This window comes from Peromyscus eremicus, chromosome 3 (assembly GCF_949786415.1).
Source record: "Peromyscus eremicus chromosome 3, PerEre_H2_v1, whole genome shotgun sequence".
Lineage (NCBI taxonomy): Eukaryota > Metazoa > Chordata > Mammalia > Rodentia > Cricetidae > Peromyscus > Peromyscus eremicus.
Window position 1 is genome coordinate 64,839,324 of NC_081418.1, and position 18,774 is coordinate 64,858,097.

Here is an 18,774-nt window from a genome sequence, read left to right on the forward strand (position 1 = left end):
AGCTGGCATCCCCTCTTTTTTGAGACAGGGTCTCTCACTGACCTGGAGTTGCTGTGTAGGTAGGTTGGTTGCCCTGTCTCTGACTCCCCAGCGCAGGATTCCAAGCACGCCATCACTCCTTGCTGTATTAACACAGGTCTGCAGATCAAACTCAGGTCCTCCTCGTGTTGATGAGGCAAGTACTTCACTGACTGAAACATCTCCTCTGCCTATAAAAATCCATTATTTTTATCGATGTGAGATTCCCATGACAATATTAACTATTTTAACCGTGTGTGTGTGTGTGTGTGTGTGTGTGTGTGTGTGTGTGTGTGTGTGTATGTGCACATGCACTTGCTCTAGAGATGGATACTAGTGTCCTACTCTATTACTCCCTTAATCCCTTGAATCAAAGTCTCTCAATGAACCGAGGGTTGGCCATTTTGACTAGACTGGCAGGCTAGCAAGGGGCTCCATCTGTCTCCACATCTTCACCACCACCACCACCACCACCACCACCACCACCACCACCACCACCGCTCTCGAGTTATAGGTGTGTGGTCACACCCAGCTTTTTATGTAGGTGCTGTGGATTGAACTCAGGTCCTTGTGTCTGCAAACGCTCTCACCTACCGAACCATCTCCACAGCCCCCTTAATTAACCATTTTGAAGTAAACAAGTCAAGCCCAGACATGGTAAGGCAAGCCTGTAATCCTAACACTTGGGAAATGGAGAAGGGGAGATTTCAGGGCTAGCCTCATCTACCATCTACATAGCAAGTTCAATACTACCCTGGGCTACAGGAGGCCTTCTCCCAGAACAAGATATTAATGGACTAACTGAGCAAGCCGGTGGCTTCTTCACAACATTGCAGCCAGCACCTCTGTCCAGTCCCAACGGTGCCGTCCCTTGGTCACTCCATTTCCCTCCTCCCCACAGTCCCTGTCAATCGCCAACCTTCCTTCTGTTTCTGTGGATTTATCTAGCGTGGGTATTGATACAAATGGAATTATACAACCTTTTGTGTATGATTTCTCTCACTTGGCACAATGTTTTTGAGATTCATCACACTGTAGCGTGTTATTAGTATTTTATTCCTTCAAATTATTTTTCTTGGGGCTGGGACTGTAGCTCAGTTGGTAGAATGTTCCCCTAGTGTACAGAAAGCCCTAAGTTCAATCTCCAGCACCAGAGAAAATGGGATGTGGTGGTACAAACCTGTAGTCCCAGTATTTGGAAAATAGAGAAAGAAGGATCAGGAGTTCAAGTTCATCCTCAGCTACATATCAGGTTCCAGGCCAGCCGTGGCTACATGAGACCCAGACTCAGAAGATCAAAGTCTCTCTTGTGTTCATATGGCCCCCTCAGCCTGGCTGCTGTCTTTCCATATGTGTTTAGGCTTTAGTCAAGCCAACTTGGGATTCAAGAACCAGCTCGCACTTTCTCTAGAAACACATCTGACTTTCTTCCAGCCTCTCAAAGTCCTGTCATTCCTTTTACATGACTTCATTTAAATCCACACACTGACGATGGTTAGGACTGCCTTAAAACTAATCCAGCAGGTAGTTGTCCGAGGAGAGGGTGTCAATAAAACAAGGAAGGCCTCGTGCTTCTCCCTCACCTAATCTCCATGACAACAGTCCTGTCACCTGGGTATGATGGCGTGTGCCTGGAATCTCAGCAGTTAGCAGGCTAACACAAAAAGATTGGGAGTTTCTGGTCAGCCTAGACTACACAGAAAGACCCTGTCGAGGGAGGGGGGGAAGGAGGGAGAGAAATAATGTTCTCAGCAAAAGACACAGGTTCCAGATTGCCCAGCAGATAAAGGTGCTTGCCACCAAACCTGACAACCTGAGCCAGTCTCTGGGACTCACCAGGTAGAAGAATCAACCTCCATACATGCACTGTGGCACACAGATGCACACACACACACACACACACACACACACACACACACAAGCATATACACTACATAAAATGTAGTAATAGAAGGCAAGCTAGGAGTGGAGGGAACCTCTTGAAAGGACGTGGTGACCTGTGTGTTCCTTTTCTCCTCTTTCCTGAAGATACAGAAAAGATATGTTGGAGGAAGAGTAGGCTCGAAGCTCAGTGAACCTTAGAATCAAGGACTTTAATTAGTCATTCATGCAGAGAGCCACTGAGATGGAAAGATCCAAGAACTGGGCACAGCAGAAGCCTCTGAGTCATTCGCTAATGCTTAAATCCAAAAATCGTGACTCTGCTCATAACACCTGCAAAAGCCCACATTGGGGCCTGGCAGTCACGTGGGCTGCCTCTCTCTTGGAGCTGATCCCTTTATTTGGAGTTTATTCTTGCCTTCCTACTCTGCCACAAGTTTTAACAGGTATGTGAAATTTGGGGGTTACTGTCCAACACCATTCCCATCACCCCACCTTTATGGTTTTGTTTTTGTTTTGTTTTGCAAGCCACCTTCTGGATAACTGTGAGGAAGGATGATGACCCCAGAGATGTCTACTCCTAACCCACAGGACCTATGACTCTGTGACATGGCAAATATCAAAAGGTGGGAAACACGTTTACATCAAAAGTGGCTGGCCACTGACCTGGAGAGGAAAAGGTGCTGGACCATCCAGGTCGGCCCCATGAAATAAAAGGGGGCCTGTGAGTCCAACAGAGGGTCAGGAGAACCCGTGCCATTGATAGATGTTGAGAGGGAAGGAGGCCACAAACCTGGAAGTGTGAGGACCAGAAACTAGAGAAGAGGGAAGAAATGGACTCTTCATTGGAGTCATGCTGACACTTCTGTTTGGGCCCAGTTGAGACCCATTTCAGACTTCTAATTTCCGAGGCAGTGAGTTAATAAATTTTAGTTGCGTTAAGCCTCTGAGTTTTGGCATTTTGTTAAAGGAAACTCTAGAGTTGCTATTTATGAGTCAGGGGTCTATGGGCTAGAGAGATGATTCAGCAGTTAAGAGTACTTGCCACATGGTGGCTTAGGAGCATTTGTAACTCCAGGTCCGGGGGATCTGACACCCTCTTCTGGCCTCCACAGGCATCAGGCACACATGTGGTGTAAAAACATATAAGTAGTGAAAACACCCATATACATAAAAAGAACATTTTTAAGGGCTAATGGACCAGATGTTAACTAGCTGTTTTTTAATCTCATTTAAAAACTCCAGTTTGAACGGAGCAATTTCTAAAATTAGAGGATGTTAATTTGAGGAAGCGCTGGAGATGAAGCTGAGTCGCCTAGAGCACATAATGCCCTGGGTTAGCTCCCCAGAACTGTACAGGTGTGGTAGCACACACCTGTTAGCTCGGCATTTAGGGGGTGGAAGCAAGATCAGAAGTACAGGATCATCTTACAAGTTAGAAGCCAGACCTGGGGTCCAGCAGTGACTCCTAGGCTCAGCTGCAGCCTGATACTTTGTGTGCCCCTTTGGGTGGCTGCTTCAGGCATCACGTCCTAGGCACAGCTCTGAAAGCCAAGACAGTGGCCACCAGAAGGAGGGTCAGCATTCAAGGTCCTGAGACGCTCTTGGGGCGATTTCTGTGAAGATGACTACGGCTCACCTCCCTCAGCACCATTTCTAAGCAGAGTAATTGTAACTCCAGAGTCCAGCTGTTTCCTTTCTTTCTGTGAATTATTCCTAACTTTTTACAGGATGATTTTCTTTTAATAAACAAGATGTGAATATTCCTTCTCCCCAGCAGCCCTGACCTTGGGTACCTCAAGTTGCCATTGTCTGATTGTGAAAAGCAGGTTCTTCCATTTACAGCTCTTTGGAATCACAAACCTCCTTTAAAATTGTGACATGTATGAGTGACTTACCTTCATGAATGTCTGTGCATCACAAGCATGCCTGGTGCCTGAGAAGCTCAGAAGAAGCTGGGAGAGTCCTTGAACTGGGCTCACAAATGTTTGTGAGCAACCGTGTTGGTGCTGGGAATTGAACCCATACCTCCAGAGGAGGAGAAAGATAAAGAGGAAGGAGAAGGAAAGAGGAATAGAGGAGGAGGAGGAGGAGGAGGAGGAGGAGGAGGAGGAGGAGGAGGAGGACTCCTGCCCTAATGGCTGCCACCTCTCCTGATAGGGCAGGAAAGGCAAAAAGTAAAAGATAATTCGACTGTTACAGCTTCCTAAACAAAAATAAGATTCGCTACAGAAAAGTTTAACATCCGGTTTACTTAAAGACAGATCGCTCATCTCACAAAAAAAATGCAAGCCAAAACTATGTCAGCCACAAAGGGCATTAACACCTGAGGTGGTAATAAGATGCTTGCCAAAAGTTGAAAACTTGTTGGTTGTTGTTGTTGTTTACATGTATTTGGGGGTAGAGAGATTGGCACATGCCACAGCTCTGATATGAAGATCAGACAACCTAAGGAAGTCACTTCTCTCCTGCCCTGTAGGTTCCAGGGATTGAACTCGGGTCTTCAGTTGACAGTGACTGCCTGTACTTACTAAACCATCTCACCAGCTCCAAAGCTTGCTTTTTCTGTTTTTGTTTTTGAGTCAGGGACTCACTGTGTAGCCTTAGCTGATCTAGAACTTGCTACATAGACCAGGCTGGCCTTGAATTCACAGAAGTCCAGGTACCTCTGCCTTGTGAGTGCTGGGATTAAAGGAGTCCACCACAATGCTTAGTGCTTGTTTTTAATTGAAAGTTGTATGTGTTGCAAAAAGCAAATAGAACGCTCTATATTATTTACATTATACAAAACCAATATTTCCATTTTTCACTTGCTTCTCTGTATTGGAAATTTTGCTTCCTTGTGACTGTATGGAATCCTCCCTCCATTCTGATCCATGTGTTTCTACACACTAGCTCTAGTCCCTGTGTTACAATGGACCATAAGTCAGTGTGTTCCATAACCAGGACTTCCCATGCCCAGAAAGCAGCCATAGTGATACACACCTTAGAGACTATCACACCAGTGAGAAGTTCACATCGCCACATTTCCACGTTGTCTATAACCAGAAATGACTTGAGTGTATGAAGTTTATGTTTCTACACTTAATGCAGTTACCGAATACGAAGTTTGTTCTGAGCAGTCATACTATGGAGTCAAGTATATAGGTCAAAAACGGCTTTGGGCTACATTTCTTCACGGCTTGAAGCCTGTGGGCTATCCTGAGCTCATAATTTCTGACCCAGCATGTAGTGTTTGTACCCATATATGTATAGCACAATGGCACCTGATTGGAATGACACCTTGGTATCTGTCTGTCCTGGGCGGGGAGGGAATGCTAACTAGGTGCTGCTGTCCAAATTCTGGAAAGATGCATTGTGTGAGCATCAGTGAAGAAAGTTCATCAACAGGAAGAATGTCAGCACAGGATGTTAGGAAACTCCCTCTAAGCTAGGAAAAGGGGAGGAGGGAGAGAAAAGAGAAGAGAAGAGCAAATGTGGGATCACAAAATGAAAATACCGTGCATCCGAAGTCAATAAATAGACGCCAGGGGCGAGTGAGTCATGAGCACGAGTTCTTAAGAGATGGAATTCGAGAGATCAAGCCACACTGCTTAAAACATCACATGATCTTTCCCAAGCCCCGTATTTCATAAAACAGGAGGCTGACTCGGTGACTCCCGGTGGATGGGACTGGGGAGTGAGAGTCAAGCCCTGACTGATTGCGGGCGCTCGGACTCAGCATGGAAAGTCTCTTCGGGGTCCTGGGATTTCTGCTGCTGGCTTCAGGACTGCCGCTCCAGGCGGCCAAACGTGAGTCTCACCCTCTCCGGGCGATTGCATTCGCTAGTCTAAGCGATGGACCCGGGCTCTCAGAGTTTAGGGGTCTGCAGGAAGCAGGATCTGTTCCCAGTGCTGGGACTGCATTCTTTGCTTGGGGTTCATGTAGAGCAAAAGGCACGCAGCCACTGGGAGCCTTTTCCACCCTGGCCATATTGTGGCTGGAAGTGGGAGGAGAGCCTGTACCCCCAGAATAAAGCAAGTGTCCCAAACCACCCTCATCTGCTTCCTGCTCACAGGGCGGAGCTCTAAGATGAGGCTCTCACTAACTTAGCAGAACTCCCCACCCCACCCCCCTGCACACAGGGGGGCACGCCGGGCGCGCTGTGGCTTCTGTGAGGATACTGAGGGACGAGCTGGCTCCACCCTGGGTGGGCACTACCACATGGGCCCTACTAACAACGCTAATGCCCGGTCAGTGGCAGCGGTGTGTTCTGGAGTTGGGCGTCCTGGTCCAGCATCCTTGGTGCGCAGCGCGGGTGGAGCAATGCTCCAGCACGCCCACTTGTCCCCGCCGGGGTGTGGCTGTCCCATTCCTGGCAGAGCTAGTGAGCAAGGGGAAAAGAAGAGCCACTCCACCTCCCTTCCAGGGGCCAGGCCAGGACCCGCACCTTCCTTGAGCCTGAGTGTGGCATCCCAGCTAACCCAGGTAACCCCAACGACACCTTGGCTTGGGACAGTTCCAGAGGAGCGGGCCACCTCATCTCCCTGCCTCCTCTAGTGCAAGCCAGTCCCTGTCTTAGGTCGTCCTGGCTGGGGTGGATCCCAGGCCAGGCAGAGTGGAACCGCTGGGGACCCTGCACCAGGAGATTGACCGTCAAACCGGGAGGCGGCCCAGTCCCGCCACAACCCGGCCCTGAGTGCTCAAAGCCCGGGATGCTCCAGACTTGGGGCGCCCCGCCCGCCCGAGACTCCGCCTCTGTCCCCTGAGGCTGTGACTGTGGGTTTGGACTTCAAACACAGAGTCCCAGGGGGAATGTCCCACCTTGTGTCTAGGTGTGGCGCCTTCACAGAGTGAGGAGAATCTGACGTTGTGATTGACTGGTTTCTCCAGATAAGGAACCCAGCCACAGAGAGGGCCAGGAATTCGCCCTGGGTCACACAGAGAGCAGCTGGAAAGGGAAAGCATGCCATCTCACCCGCTGTCCTTCCTGCCAGGGTTTTGGGTAGGACAGTTGGTTCGTGCCAACTGCTAAGCTCTAAGTTAGCTTCGCTAAGTTTCCTTTTCCCCATTTGCAAAAGTGGGTTCTAGTGTCTTGGGAGATCAGCTAGCAAAGGCGCTTGGCCAGAACACACATTCAGTGACAGTTCTTAAGGACGATCTGGGCCCCCCGCCCCGCCCCGCTCCCCACTCCCACCCCGCACCGTGCCTCCCACGGACAGACGGTTAAGGGCCTGGAGGAATAGGAAGAATAGGAAAAGACAGTTAGTTGTCAAAGTCCTCTCACTAAAACCCCGCGGCTGTGCGGGCTAAATGGCTCACGCCTTTAATCGGGAGAGGAGGTAGATCTCCGTGAGACAGTCTAGTGTACATAGTGAATTCGAGGACCGCCTGAGCTACATAGGGAAATGCCGCCTTGAAAAAACCAACCAGCCAACCAAACAGTAGCCAGAAATTGAGTAATAGGGCTGTCAGCCGATGTCTCAAAGCCCCAGCCATTCTCAGGCTTACACTTGTGTCTTGACTAAACATTCCAGACACAAAGCAATACCTGTGGAGTTAGCAGTCCTGTCTCTGGTACGATGGATGAGGAGGCAGAAGTGCTGTCCAGGTATCGGGGAGCCAGAGCGAAGAGCAGAACTCCTTAACTTCTACTCTGCCCGCTCCCCACCCCTCCGCTAAAGTTTGCCCTGCTATCAGGCGTCTCTGGTTTGCAGTTGAACTTCGGTGTTTTAGGACAATTGTGCACGCATGCGAAATGGAAAGAAATAATTCAGACAAGTCCCAATATAACCTTTACTCGGTTTGCCCAAGGGCAAAATTAGACAAAACACAATCAAGTAACACAGCCAAGATCCTAACGGGGTGGGGATGGGGGGTGGGGGAGGCGGGACAGTCAAAGTACAGGACATGCCCATTGTCACCTCAACAATCACATGACCTTTTATAATCAATACCTTCCTCTGCCCAGCTCCAGTTCCTGGCCACTGGCAATCTGTCCTTTAATTAATCTTACTTATTATTATTATTATTTCCAGAATGCCACACAATGGAATTTTGTACAGTATGTAACTTTAGATGCTGGCTGGAGTTTCTCCTTAGTATAGTTTCCTGGGGGTTTATTGACATTGCTGTACCAATAGGCTGTCCCTTTTTCTTCCTGAGTAGTAAGCAGTCCATGGTAAGGACGTACCATTTTAACCCCTCACCTGCTGAAGGGCATCAGAATTATTCCATTTGTACTTTTCTGAGTAAAGCTGGTATGAATTCTCACGTGTGAATTTTTGTGTGGTCACAAGTATCATTTTTCTGGGATTCATACCAAAGAATACAGTTAAGACAAGTTATGCCAGGCATAATGGTGCATGCCTTTAATTCCAGCACTCGGGAGGCAGAGGCAGGTGGAACTCTGTGAGTCTGAGGCCAGCCTGGTCTACAAAGTGAATTCTAAGACAGCCAGAGCTATATAGAGAGACCCTGTCTTAAGACAAAAAAAAAAAAAAAAAAAAAAAGACAAGTTAGACAGTGGTTAACTGCATGTTGACTTTATTAGAATTTAGCAGGATGGCTTCACCTTTTCACGTCCTCACCAGCAGTGTGTAGTGACTCAGTTTTCCTAGGTCCTTGCTGTCACTTGGTAGGCACTGGTACTCCTTTTTACTTGGGAGGTAGTGACTCATCAATGACCCTCTAGTGTTGGATGTCTACACATCCTCTGTAGTGTGCTCTCGTGTCTTTTCCCATTTTCAAATTTGAATTGCTTTTTAATGTCGGTGAAAGTGTGGTGTGCTCCTAGACTGTGGCTCTCCTTCGCTTCTTCCCACAGGATGTCACAGAGCAGAGGTTTCTTACTTGAACACGGGCTCTTACATCAGTTTTTCCTTTTATGTATTATGCTTTGGGTGTTAATCTAAGAATTATTGTCTAGTTCTAAATCCTGATGTTTTCATCTCTGCTTACTGCTTTTTAAAATGTGTCTTTTCTCTATTGGGTTATTTTTCTTGTTAAAACCTTTAAAAAGGTGTATTTTCTTGTGGGGGTGATGCCCGCAGGGTCCACTAGAGGGCGCCAGATCTCCTGGAGCTGGAGCGTTTGTGAGCTGGAGCGTTTGAGTTGCCTGACAAGGCTGCTAAGATTCAGAACTCCTGGGCAAGTACTGTTGGCACCCTTAACCACGAGTCTTCTCTCCAGCTCCTCTAATGAACCTATGTCTGGTCTGAACTCTGGAAAGGCAGATCGAACAGGCTTGCGCCTGGCTTCCCTGTTCCTCCACTGTTCCCTGTATTTTTCTTTTCTTTTTTCTTTTTTTGAGACAGTTTCTCTGTGTAGCCTGACTGTCCTGGAACTCGCTCTGTAGACCAGGCTGTCCTCCAACTCTCAGAGATCCGCCTGAAAGGCGTGCGCCAGCACACCTGGCTGTTTTTCTTTGACTTCTGAAATGTCCAAGCAGAGGAGCACTCTGTGTGGTTTTGTCAATGTTGTTGTTTGTTTGTTTGCTTGTTTTCTGGTGGTGCTGAGGTTCAAAGCCAGGGTACTTGCATGCCTGTCAAGCACTGAGCCGCAGGGTCACACCCTAACCTGAGCTGTGCTTTGACTGCATCTCTGGAAATACTTCCTCAGAATCTGAGGGCGAAGACCCTGAGACAGTGAGACAGCCTTGTGGGCATGAAGGGAGGCGGCTCTCCTTTTGCACTGGAGTGAAGATGACCCTGCTGAATCCTGTCGCTCTAGACCTAGATGTCTTCATCTCTACAGTGAGTTTGAATGGAAGCAGCTTAATTCTTCACTTGACTCCAGAGTGAGCCTCCAGTTGTAAACACTGGTTGATAGACGGTCTGTTCTTCACTTAATGGGAACAGCCAGGTGGGAAGGGTCCTGAGACTTATTTGGCGTTTGTCTGGTTTGAAGGCTGAGGTCACACAGTCTATTTATGACAGAGACCATGCACCATGGCTCCTAGTTCAGCGCTACTTCCCACTACCTCTGCCTCTCTCTTGAGAAAGGAACAGGAGGTTAAGGGATGGCTCAGTGGGTACACTGCCTGCCCCACAGGCACAAGCCCGAACTCCGTATGCAGCACCTACAAAAAAATCAGAGCATGCACAAAAACAGGACATACACCCACCTGTTAGTACAAAGAAGACAGAGACAGGCAGGTCCATGGGGCTGTGGCCAGCCAGTCTATCCTAATTGGTGAGCTCTAGCCAATGAGAGACCATGTCTCAAAAGGAGGAAGACAGAATTTCTGAATATGGCACTTGAAGTTGTACACACACACACACACACACACACAAACACACACACACACACACACACACACACACACACACTAAAAATAAACTGGGCAGGAGATGTAGCCCAGTTTCCCTAACATGTGAGCATTTGCCTTAAATGTGAGGGGCCCAGAGTTCTAAATATTCTGTCCCATCACTCTACTCTCCACATAAGAGGTAATATCTTGACTAGAAGGAACAGATTCATGCATGCTTTCAAAATGGTTTCTCTGAGTATCTACTAAATACCACACTTCAGGGTATTTCCTCCAGCATCTAAGACATGAAGACAGTTTCTGGTCTACAAGAGTTCATGGCCAAGATGCAGGATTATATAAATTGATGAGAGAACAGTTGCAGACAGTGTGTGGTTAGAGGATGCCTTTGGTCACAGTTAAGCTTTGGGCTGGAATATAAAAGGTTAAGTTTTTTATTATCTCATACATTCAGCCCAGAAGTAGTGTCTTGGGGTTTTATTGCTGTGAAGAGACACCATGACCACAACAATTCTTATAAAGGAAACATTTAATTGGGGCTGGCTTACAGTTCAGAAGTTTAGTCCATTGTCATCATGGCAGGAAGCTTGGCAGCATGCAGGAAGACATGGTGCAGGAGAGGAGCTGAGAGTTCTACATCTGGATCTGCAGACAGCAGGAAGAAAGAGACACTGGGCCTGGCTTGGGCTTCTGAAACCTCAAAGCCCAGCCCTAGTGATACACTTTCTCCAAGAAGGCCAAGCCTACTCCAACGAGGCCACACCTCCTAATAGTGCCACTCCCTGTGAGCCTATGGGGGCCATTTTTATTCCAACTACCACAGATAGTCAGGACCAGAGCAATGACTCAGTAGTGTCATCTAGGCGGTGGTTCTTTCTTTCAGCATTCTATTTTTTTTTTATTTATTATGTATACAGTGTTCTGCCTGCAGGCCAGAAGAGGGCGCCAGATCTCATTACAGATGGTTGCGAGCCACCATGTGGTTGCTGGGAATTGAACTCAGGACCTTTGGAAGAGCAGCCAGTGCTCTTAACCGTTGAGCCATCTCTCCAGCCCTCCTTCAGCATTCTAATCTGACACCACCGATGTGCTGGCTGTTTCCTCAGATCTGCATCTTCATGGTTAAACATGGCTGTGATGTCCAAGAATCATGCCAGTCACTACACCCCTGAAGTCAGTGCTGAAGACAGAAGGCTGAGGCTGTTTCTCGTGTGTCTTCTTCTGTAAAGGAGGAACACGTCCCAGAAACTCTAGCAGACTTCTTCTCAGCTTCCCTAAGCCAGGACATAATCATCTTCCCCAACTCAAACTGCAAGGAAAGCTGGGGAAATGAGCCTTTGCAATTACGATCTGATACAGATGAGGATCTGTTACCAAGGGGATTCAAAGAGGAGAGTAGGCAGGCAATGGCTGCTGGGTAAGAATCAACCAATCTGCTACAATATTCAAAGTGCATAGAGACCACATGACCAGCAAAGTTTTCAGGCAAGATCAAAACAACAACTACCAAAAATCTATCAATTTAAGATTATGAAGAATTTTCAAAGAATTACAATAAACTTTAGAGAAACCATTAAAAAAAAAAAGCAAAGAGATACAATTAATATTAAATGGTGGAGATAAAATGGAATCCAGTTATAATCTCCCATACTACAAGAGGAGGTAGACTTGGTCCATGCCTATTGTCTCAGCCCTTGAGAGGTAAAGGCACAAAAGTCAGGAGTTCAAGGTTATCCTAGGCTGCATAGTAAGTTTGAGGGCAACCTGGATCACATAAGACTCTGTTGCAAAAAAAAATCAAAATAAATAAATAAGAAAAAAAAGTAAAGAAAGATGGGCTAGGTAGAAAACAAGATGGTAGGTTCAAATAAGAATAACCTAGATGCCCGTCAACTGAAGAATGGATTAAGAAAATGTGGTACATATACACAATGGAGTACTACTCAGCAGAGAAAAACAATGACAGCATGAAATTTGCAGGCAAATGGATGGAACTAGGAAAAATCATCCTGAGTGAGGTAACCCAAACCCAGAAGGACAAACATGGTATGTACTCACGCATAAGTGGATTGTAGATATAAAGCAAAGAACAATCAGACTGCGACCCACAGAACCATGGAGGCTATATATATAGCATAGGGGACCCTAGGATAACTGTGGTTTATAATAAGTTTTGGTTTTACTCAAATTACTGAGCAAGCCTCAATGAAACATTTCACTATTAAGATAAGAATGTATACTGGCCGGGCGGTGGTGGCGCACGCCTTTAATCCCAGCACTTGGGAGGCAGAGCCAGGCGGATCTCTGTGAGTTCGAGGCCAGACTGGGCTACCAAGTGAGTTCCAGGAAAGGCGCAAAGCTACACAAAGAAACCCTGTCTCAAAAAACCAAAAAAAAAAAAAAATGTATACTGTATCAAGCTGATAATAGAAAAATAAATTAATTAATTAATTAAAAAATAAAAATAAAAATAAAAAATAAAAGAATTAAATAAGAATACGTGCAGGTTAGAAGTAAAAGAATGGAGGCTGGAGAGATGGCTCAGAGGTTAAGAGCACTGACTGCTCTTCCAGAGGTCCTGAGTTCTGTTGCGTCCTCCTTGACCAGCAAGGAAAACGCGACGCCAGGCTCTTCTCTAAGCAGTTTATTCAGGAACCTTGAACAATCTTCTGACCCCGGGGAAAGCCATTTTCTTCTTCTCTCTCTCTCCCACTCTCACTCTCTCTCTCACTCTCTCACTCTCTCTCTCTCACTCTCTCTCTCACTCATACTCACTCTCCCATTGTCTCTCTCATTCTCACTCACAGTCACTCCTCTCGGGAAAGTCAGCCCACGCCCTTTATAGCCACTGGGCAATCAACCCCGTGGTGCCACGTGGACAATGCCGATAGGGTCAGACATACGCAAGCAAGCCAGATTAGGTCCAGGTGTGCAGAAAAAAGCCGGATCCTAGCCTTAGCCAAATAAGGAGCATCTGCCATCGGGAAGGCAGAAGCCAGATGCTGCGCCATCTTTGAGGCACGGCCGTGCACGGCTCTCTACAGAGTTCAATTCCCCCAAACCCACGTGGCAGCTCACAACCATCTGTAACTCCAGTCCCAGTCCAAAGACCTCTTCTGGAATCCAATGGGCACTCCACGAACATGGATCACAAACATATGCATGGAAAATACCTACACACATAAAATAAAAATAAATCAATCTTTTTTGAAAAAGTAAAACAATGGAAAAAGATAAACGCTAGCAAAGAAGTCTTCAGAGCAATGAATATTACCAAGAATAAAGAGGATTAATTACTAATAAGGAAATGGCCAATGCAATCAAGAAAGTAATAATTCTAAATGCATATATACCTAACAACTGAGCTTCAAGGTGCATTTAAAGAGCCAGAACTGGAAAAAGAAATAAGGTACAACCCTAACCCAAATAACATTTTTTAATTCACTCTATTTAGCAAATATAGACTATACAATGCATATGCTTTGAATGGGGGATGTTTGTTTTTGAGACAAAGTCTCTTTCTGTAGCCCAGGCTAGCCTTGAGTTCATGGCAATTCTCCTGTCTCAGCTTCCTGGGTACAGGTATGATGCAAATGCCATACTCCACAAATTTACATGGAATATTCACCAAGATGTATAATGTATACATAGAGTTTTACTATGAACTCTCCCATGTTATAAGATATATACATATATATCTTTTGGCATTCTGAGAGCATCTCCAAGCTTGGCATTCCTTTAGACAAGAGGGTAAAAGAGCCTAAAAAGACTGGGAAAAGGTGCAAATCTGCATGAAGAAAATGGCATCCAAGTTTCCCTTGAAATACTATTTCCACATTTAAATATTTGGAGGATATATTGAGAAACTAAGTGAAGCCAAGAAAAACTGGCTGTCAAATTTTTTTCTTAAAAGCTGGGCTTTGCCGGGCGGTGGTGGCGCACGCCTTTAATCCCAGCACTCGGGAGGCAGAGCCAGGCGGATCTCTGTGAGTTCGAGGCCAGCCTGGGCTACCAAGTGAGTTCCAGGAAAAGGCGCAAAGCTACACAGAGAAACCCTGTCTCAAAAAACAAAAACAAAAACAAAAACAAAAACAAAAAACAAGCTGGGCTTTGTGGCCAATGCCTTTAATCCTAGCCACCCAGGAAGCAGAGGCAAGTGGATCTGCGTGAGACTGAAGCCTGATTGGTCTACATAGTGAGTTTTGGGACATCCAGGACCATGTAGTGAGATGCTATCTGAACAAATAACATTTTTTTTTCTTTAGTTCTCTAAAAACAGCTCCAGCAGACTTATTATTTTTACATTTACTTGTTTATTTGTGCTGGGGCGGGGCCTGTGTGGAGGTCAGTGGACAAGCCTTGGAACCCCTGCTTCTACCACGTGAGAACTCAGGTTATCAGTCTTGGTGGCCAGTTGACCTCACCTGCTAAGATATCTCACCAGACACTTTTTGTTTTTTAGACACAGCGTTTCATTATGTAGTTCTGACTGGCCTGGAAATCACTGTGTACACCAGGCTAGCCTCAACTTCCCAAAGGTCTGCCCTCCTCTGCAGCCTGGGTGCTAGGAATAGTGAGTTCCACTGCACCCAGCCAGACATCTTTGAAGCACCTTTATTTACTTGGTATATTGGCTATACTATACACATGCTTCCCAGTGTTCTAAAATGAAAAGCTTCATTGACCATTCTCATAGAAGTACGAAAAGAGAAATGGATGGAACAGACCAAATCTTTTGTTTTCCAAACACTAACATAGGATTTCGTGAGGTGCTGGGCCATGAGCAGTATCCAGGTCACATGAGGATGCACAGCCAATTACATGGCTGGTCTTCTGATGAAAATGAGTGGAATGAGAACTTGTACCCAGTGTGGAAGAGGGGAGATGGCAAGTGGAAGAACTCCTGGGAAGGTAAGTCGGAAACTCCACTCCCGACGCCACAGCTGGGCTACCTTAGCAAGAGCCTTAGACGCCAGGGCTCAGGCTTCCGTGAGTGACAGTCATTTGGTTTTAAGGTGAACGTCTACCATCTTTAACATATGCCTCCTCAATCCAAAACACAGACTTTTTCTTTGCTAGTGTGTGTGTGTGTGTGTGTGTGTGTGTGTGTGTGTGTTTGTGTGTGTGTGTATGTGTGTGTGTGTGTGTTCGTGTGTGTATTGGTGTTTTGTCTGCATGTATATCTGTGCACCACATGTGTGCCTGGTGCGCAAGGAGGCCATTAAAGGGCATCAGGTCCCTTGGAACTGGAGTTACAGATGCTTGTGAGCTGCCCTGTGGGTTCAGGGGTTAAACCAGGGTCCTCTGTAAAAACAGCCAGTACTCCTAACCACGGAGCCATCTCTCCAGCCCCGTTTGTTCTCATCTTCAGTGAATTTTTTCCATGATTAGAAAATCCTTTAACTACTCTGGCTCATTTTTTTTTCTATAATATTGTACTGTGAAAGCTAAAGTTGGCGTCCAGGAAATAAATTTAGCCCACTGTAAAAAGGCATATGGACAACACGGTCCTTACCAATAGATATTCCTTTGTTTTAAACACTTGGGGGGAAAGGCCTTCTGGGGGAATGAGCTCCCTTCCTTGCTGCCCTAGGAGGCCGTGTGCAAGCCGTCCTGACCAGTGACTCACCAGCTCTGGTGGGTTCCAATATCACATTTGTGGTGAACCTGGTGTTCCCCAGATGCCAGAAAGAAGATGCTAACGGCAACATCGTCTATGAAAAGAACTGCAGAAGTGGTAAGAAGACCAGCTCTCCTCCTGGAGCCCCACCCATGACACTCCTCGTGATCCTAATGCTCGTAGGTGCTGTCACCACACCTTGCCACCTCCTCCTCAAGCTGTCTGGTTCCTTCATCAACACCAACATTAGCCAACCCTCCTTAGCAAATTGGTGGCTCTCTGCTCCTTGGAACCTGCTTTTGTGGCAGTGGTGGTGGGGTGTCTCATTTCCTTTTCAAATTAGCCTGTGTTCACTGTACAAAATACTTTTCCTATATGTACACCATGGACTTTGATCATGTCCACCTCCAATTCCCCATCTTGTCCCTCTTGCCCTCACTGGTTCTAGCTCTTCCCAAATACTCCCCTTTAAGCTCTACCATTGAGATGGGATGAACTCAGAGAACTAGCACTTGCCTGGAAAGTGCAGGGCCCTGGGTTCCATCCCCAGGACTACACACACATTCAAAACTCTAAATGTATATTTCCTCCATTATCATGCTCAGCTTGCTTTTCCTGTCCACTGGACAGAGAACGCCTTGTCTATGCTCAGAGTCTCATGTTATTACCTGATTGTGACCACAAAAGAAACACCACCCAGGGCCCCATTTAACAGGGTTATTTCTGTTGACTAATATTTTTTAAGCAAATGATGTTCTGCTGGTACAGATGCTAAATGCACATGCTCTGATTTTGTTTTGCTCTTGAAGAAATAAGTTCATTGCCCATGTTAAAACAGCATAAATACATCAAGGAAAATTATCTCGTGAGGATTGCTCACCCTCAAGAACTCAGATAATCACTGAGATTGCTCAAACAGTGAAGATGCTTCTGCACTGGGAGCTGGCTGTATTATTTAGGGCTTTTGTAAATGTGTTGATGTATCCATTCCCATTAATTTTTTATCTCCCTTTGAGGAAAACACTAAATTCTGTATGGACAGGGGTTAATTATTTATCTAGTGGTATTTAATATTCTCTCTCACTCCCTCCTTTCTGTCTCTCTCTCTCTCTCTCTCTCTCTCTCTCTCTCTCTCTCTCTCTCTCTCTCTCATCTTCCTATATAGCCCAAGCTAGCCTTAAACTCGTGATTCTCCTGCCTCAGTCTCCAGAGTGTTGGGATTACAGGTGTGTATTACTATACCCAACTTTTTATTTTTAAAGAAAAAAAAAGCTGATTCTGACCATGATGATAACACATGCTGGTAATTCCTACACTTGGGAAGTTGACCAGGGGAAATCTCAAGTCTGAGGCCAGCCAGGACTACATAGCAAGAACCAGAGTTTCTCTGTGGAGCCCTGGCTGTCTTGCAACTTGCTTTGTAGACCAGGCTGGCCTTGAACTCAGAGATCTTCCTGCCTCTGCCCCCCAAATGCTGCGTTTAAAAGCTTGTGCCGCCAGGCGGTGGTGGCGCACTCCTTTAATCCCAGCACTCAGGAGGCAGAGGCAGGCGGATCTTTGTGAGTTCAAGGCCAGCCTGGTCTACAGAGTGAGATCCAGGAAAGGAGCAAAGCTACACAGAGAAACCCTGTCTCAAAAAACCAAACAAAGAAAAAATAAAAGCGTGTGCCATCACACCTGACTTGAGGCACCTTAATTGTAACCGAAAACTAGGAAGTACTCAAAGGCCGATGGAGTTATGTCAAAAGGACACAGGAGCCAGCTCAAAGGGGGTTCTCTTGGCCGTATTTGGGACCATTTAAGAATAAAAAGGAATAACAGCTAGTAGCCAGATAAAGGAGCTCTTGAAGGACACAAAGGGATGTTCTAGATGACAGATGATGACCAGGTCTTGCTTAGAATGGGAACTATCACACATTTGGAGAGACTATGCTCAGGCATGCAGTGCCGGCCACACTGACCCCACTTCAGAGATACTTGTGCCCTGCTCACTCATATCTAACTTCCTTGTAAGTAGCTGCTGGGTATGGTGGCTCACGTCTTTAATCCCAGCGCTTGGGAGGCAGAGGCAGGCGGATCTCTGTGAGTTCGAGGCCAGCTTGGACTATAGAGTGAGTTCCAGGATAGCCAGGACTACACAGAGTAGCCCTGTCTTGAAAAACAACAAAAATGTGGTAGCTGAAAACCAGGTAGGCTGCCAGCACCATGTTAAGCCCCACGATGCTGCCTTTCTGCACATTGATGTAATACCGTCGTAACCTCTCTGAAAGGCTCTGAAATTCCACATCAGTATCCAGCTTGGCAGCTCTCCAGGTTTAACCTCCATAAACTCCTCCTTCAGTGGTACGAGTGACGCCATTTTGCAGTCCCGGTGTCTGCAAAGACGGGAGATTCTCTTTTTAGGATTATTTTTATTTTAATATTTATTTATTATTTGGGGGTTTGGGGGACAGGGTTTCTCTGTGTAGTTCTGGCTGTCCTGGATGCTTTGTAGACCAGGCTGGCCCCTAACTCAGAGATCTACCTGCTTCTGCCTCCCAAGCGCTAGGATCAAAGGCGTGCGCCACCACCACACAGAGTAGGATTCACTTTTATTATTTGCTGATGTGTAGATGTGTCTGTGTGTGTGTGCAAGTGTCCTCAGAGGCCGGGGGGGGGGGGGGGGGGGGGGGGGAGGATTCCCCGGAGGTGGAGAACAAACAGGCTGTTGTGCATGGACGGAGATTCTTTTTATCTAACTGCTGTGGTGGGTGGAGCTTGTGAGGATCTCGCTGGGGTGGGCGTGGCGTGGGCGTGGCACTGCCATGCTGTGAGGGAACACACTCTCCTTAGTGTGGTCCTCTTAGAACTGTGACTCAGGACTTAGCTGTGGTATCAAATGAGTGAGGAAAAGAAGCTGAGGGACAGTGTGCCACACTAGAAGATGATGCACCCTGTTGTTTGGTTTGAATAGCACCGAGATTTGGAGACTCAACAGGAAGATACATGTTCTAAATAAAATCTCCA

The 18,774-nt window shown here is 46.5% G+C and overlaps 1 protein-coding gene across 1 annotated transcript in view; it reads left to right on the plus strand.

The window, feature by feature from the left end:
• Positions 1–5,452: 5,452 nt before the first annotated feature.
• The window catches only part of Gpnmb (glycoprotein nmb), a 32,570-nt gene continuing 19,248 nt past the window's right edge, over positions 5,453–18,774 (plus strand). Inside the window, exons 1-3 of the mRNA XM_059256657.1 lie at positions 5,453–5,691; positions 14,907–15,059; positions 15,742–15,885. Of these exons, the coding sequence (XP_059112640.1) occupies positions 5,622–5,691; positions 14,907–15,059; positions 15,742–15,885 (367 nt within the window). The 5' untranslated portion in view covers positions 5,453–5,621. The remainder of the gene's footprint in view (positions 5,692–14,906; positions 15,060–15,741; positions 15,886–18,774) is intronic.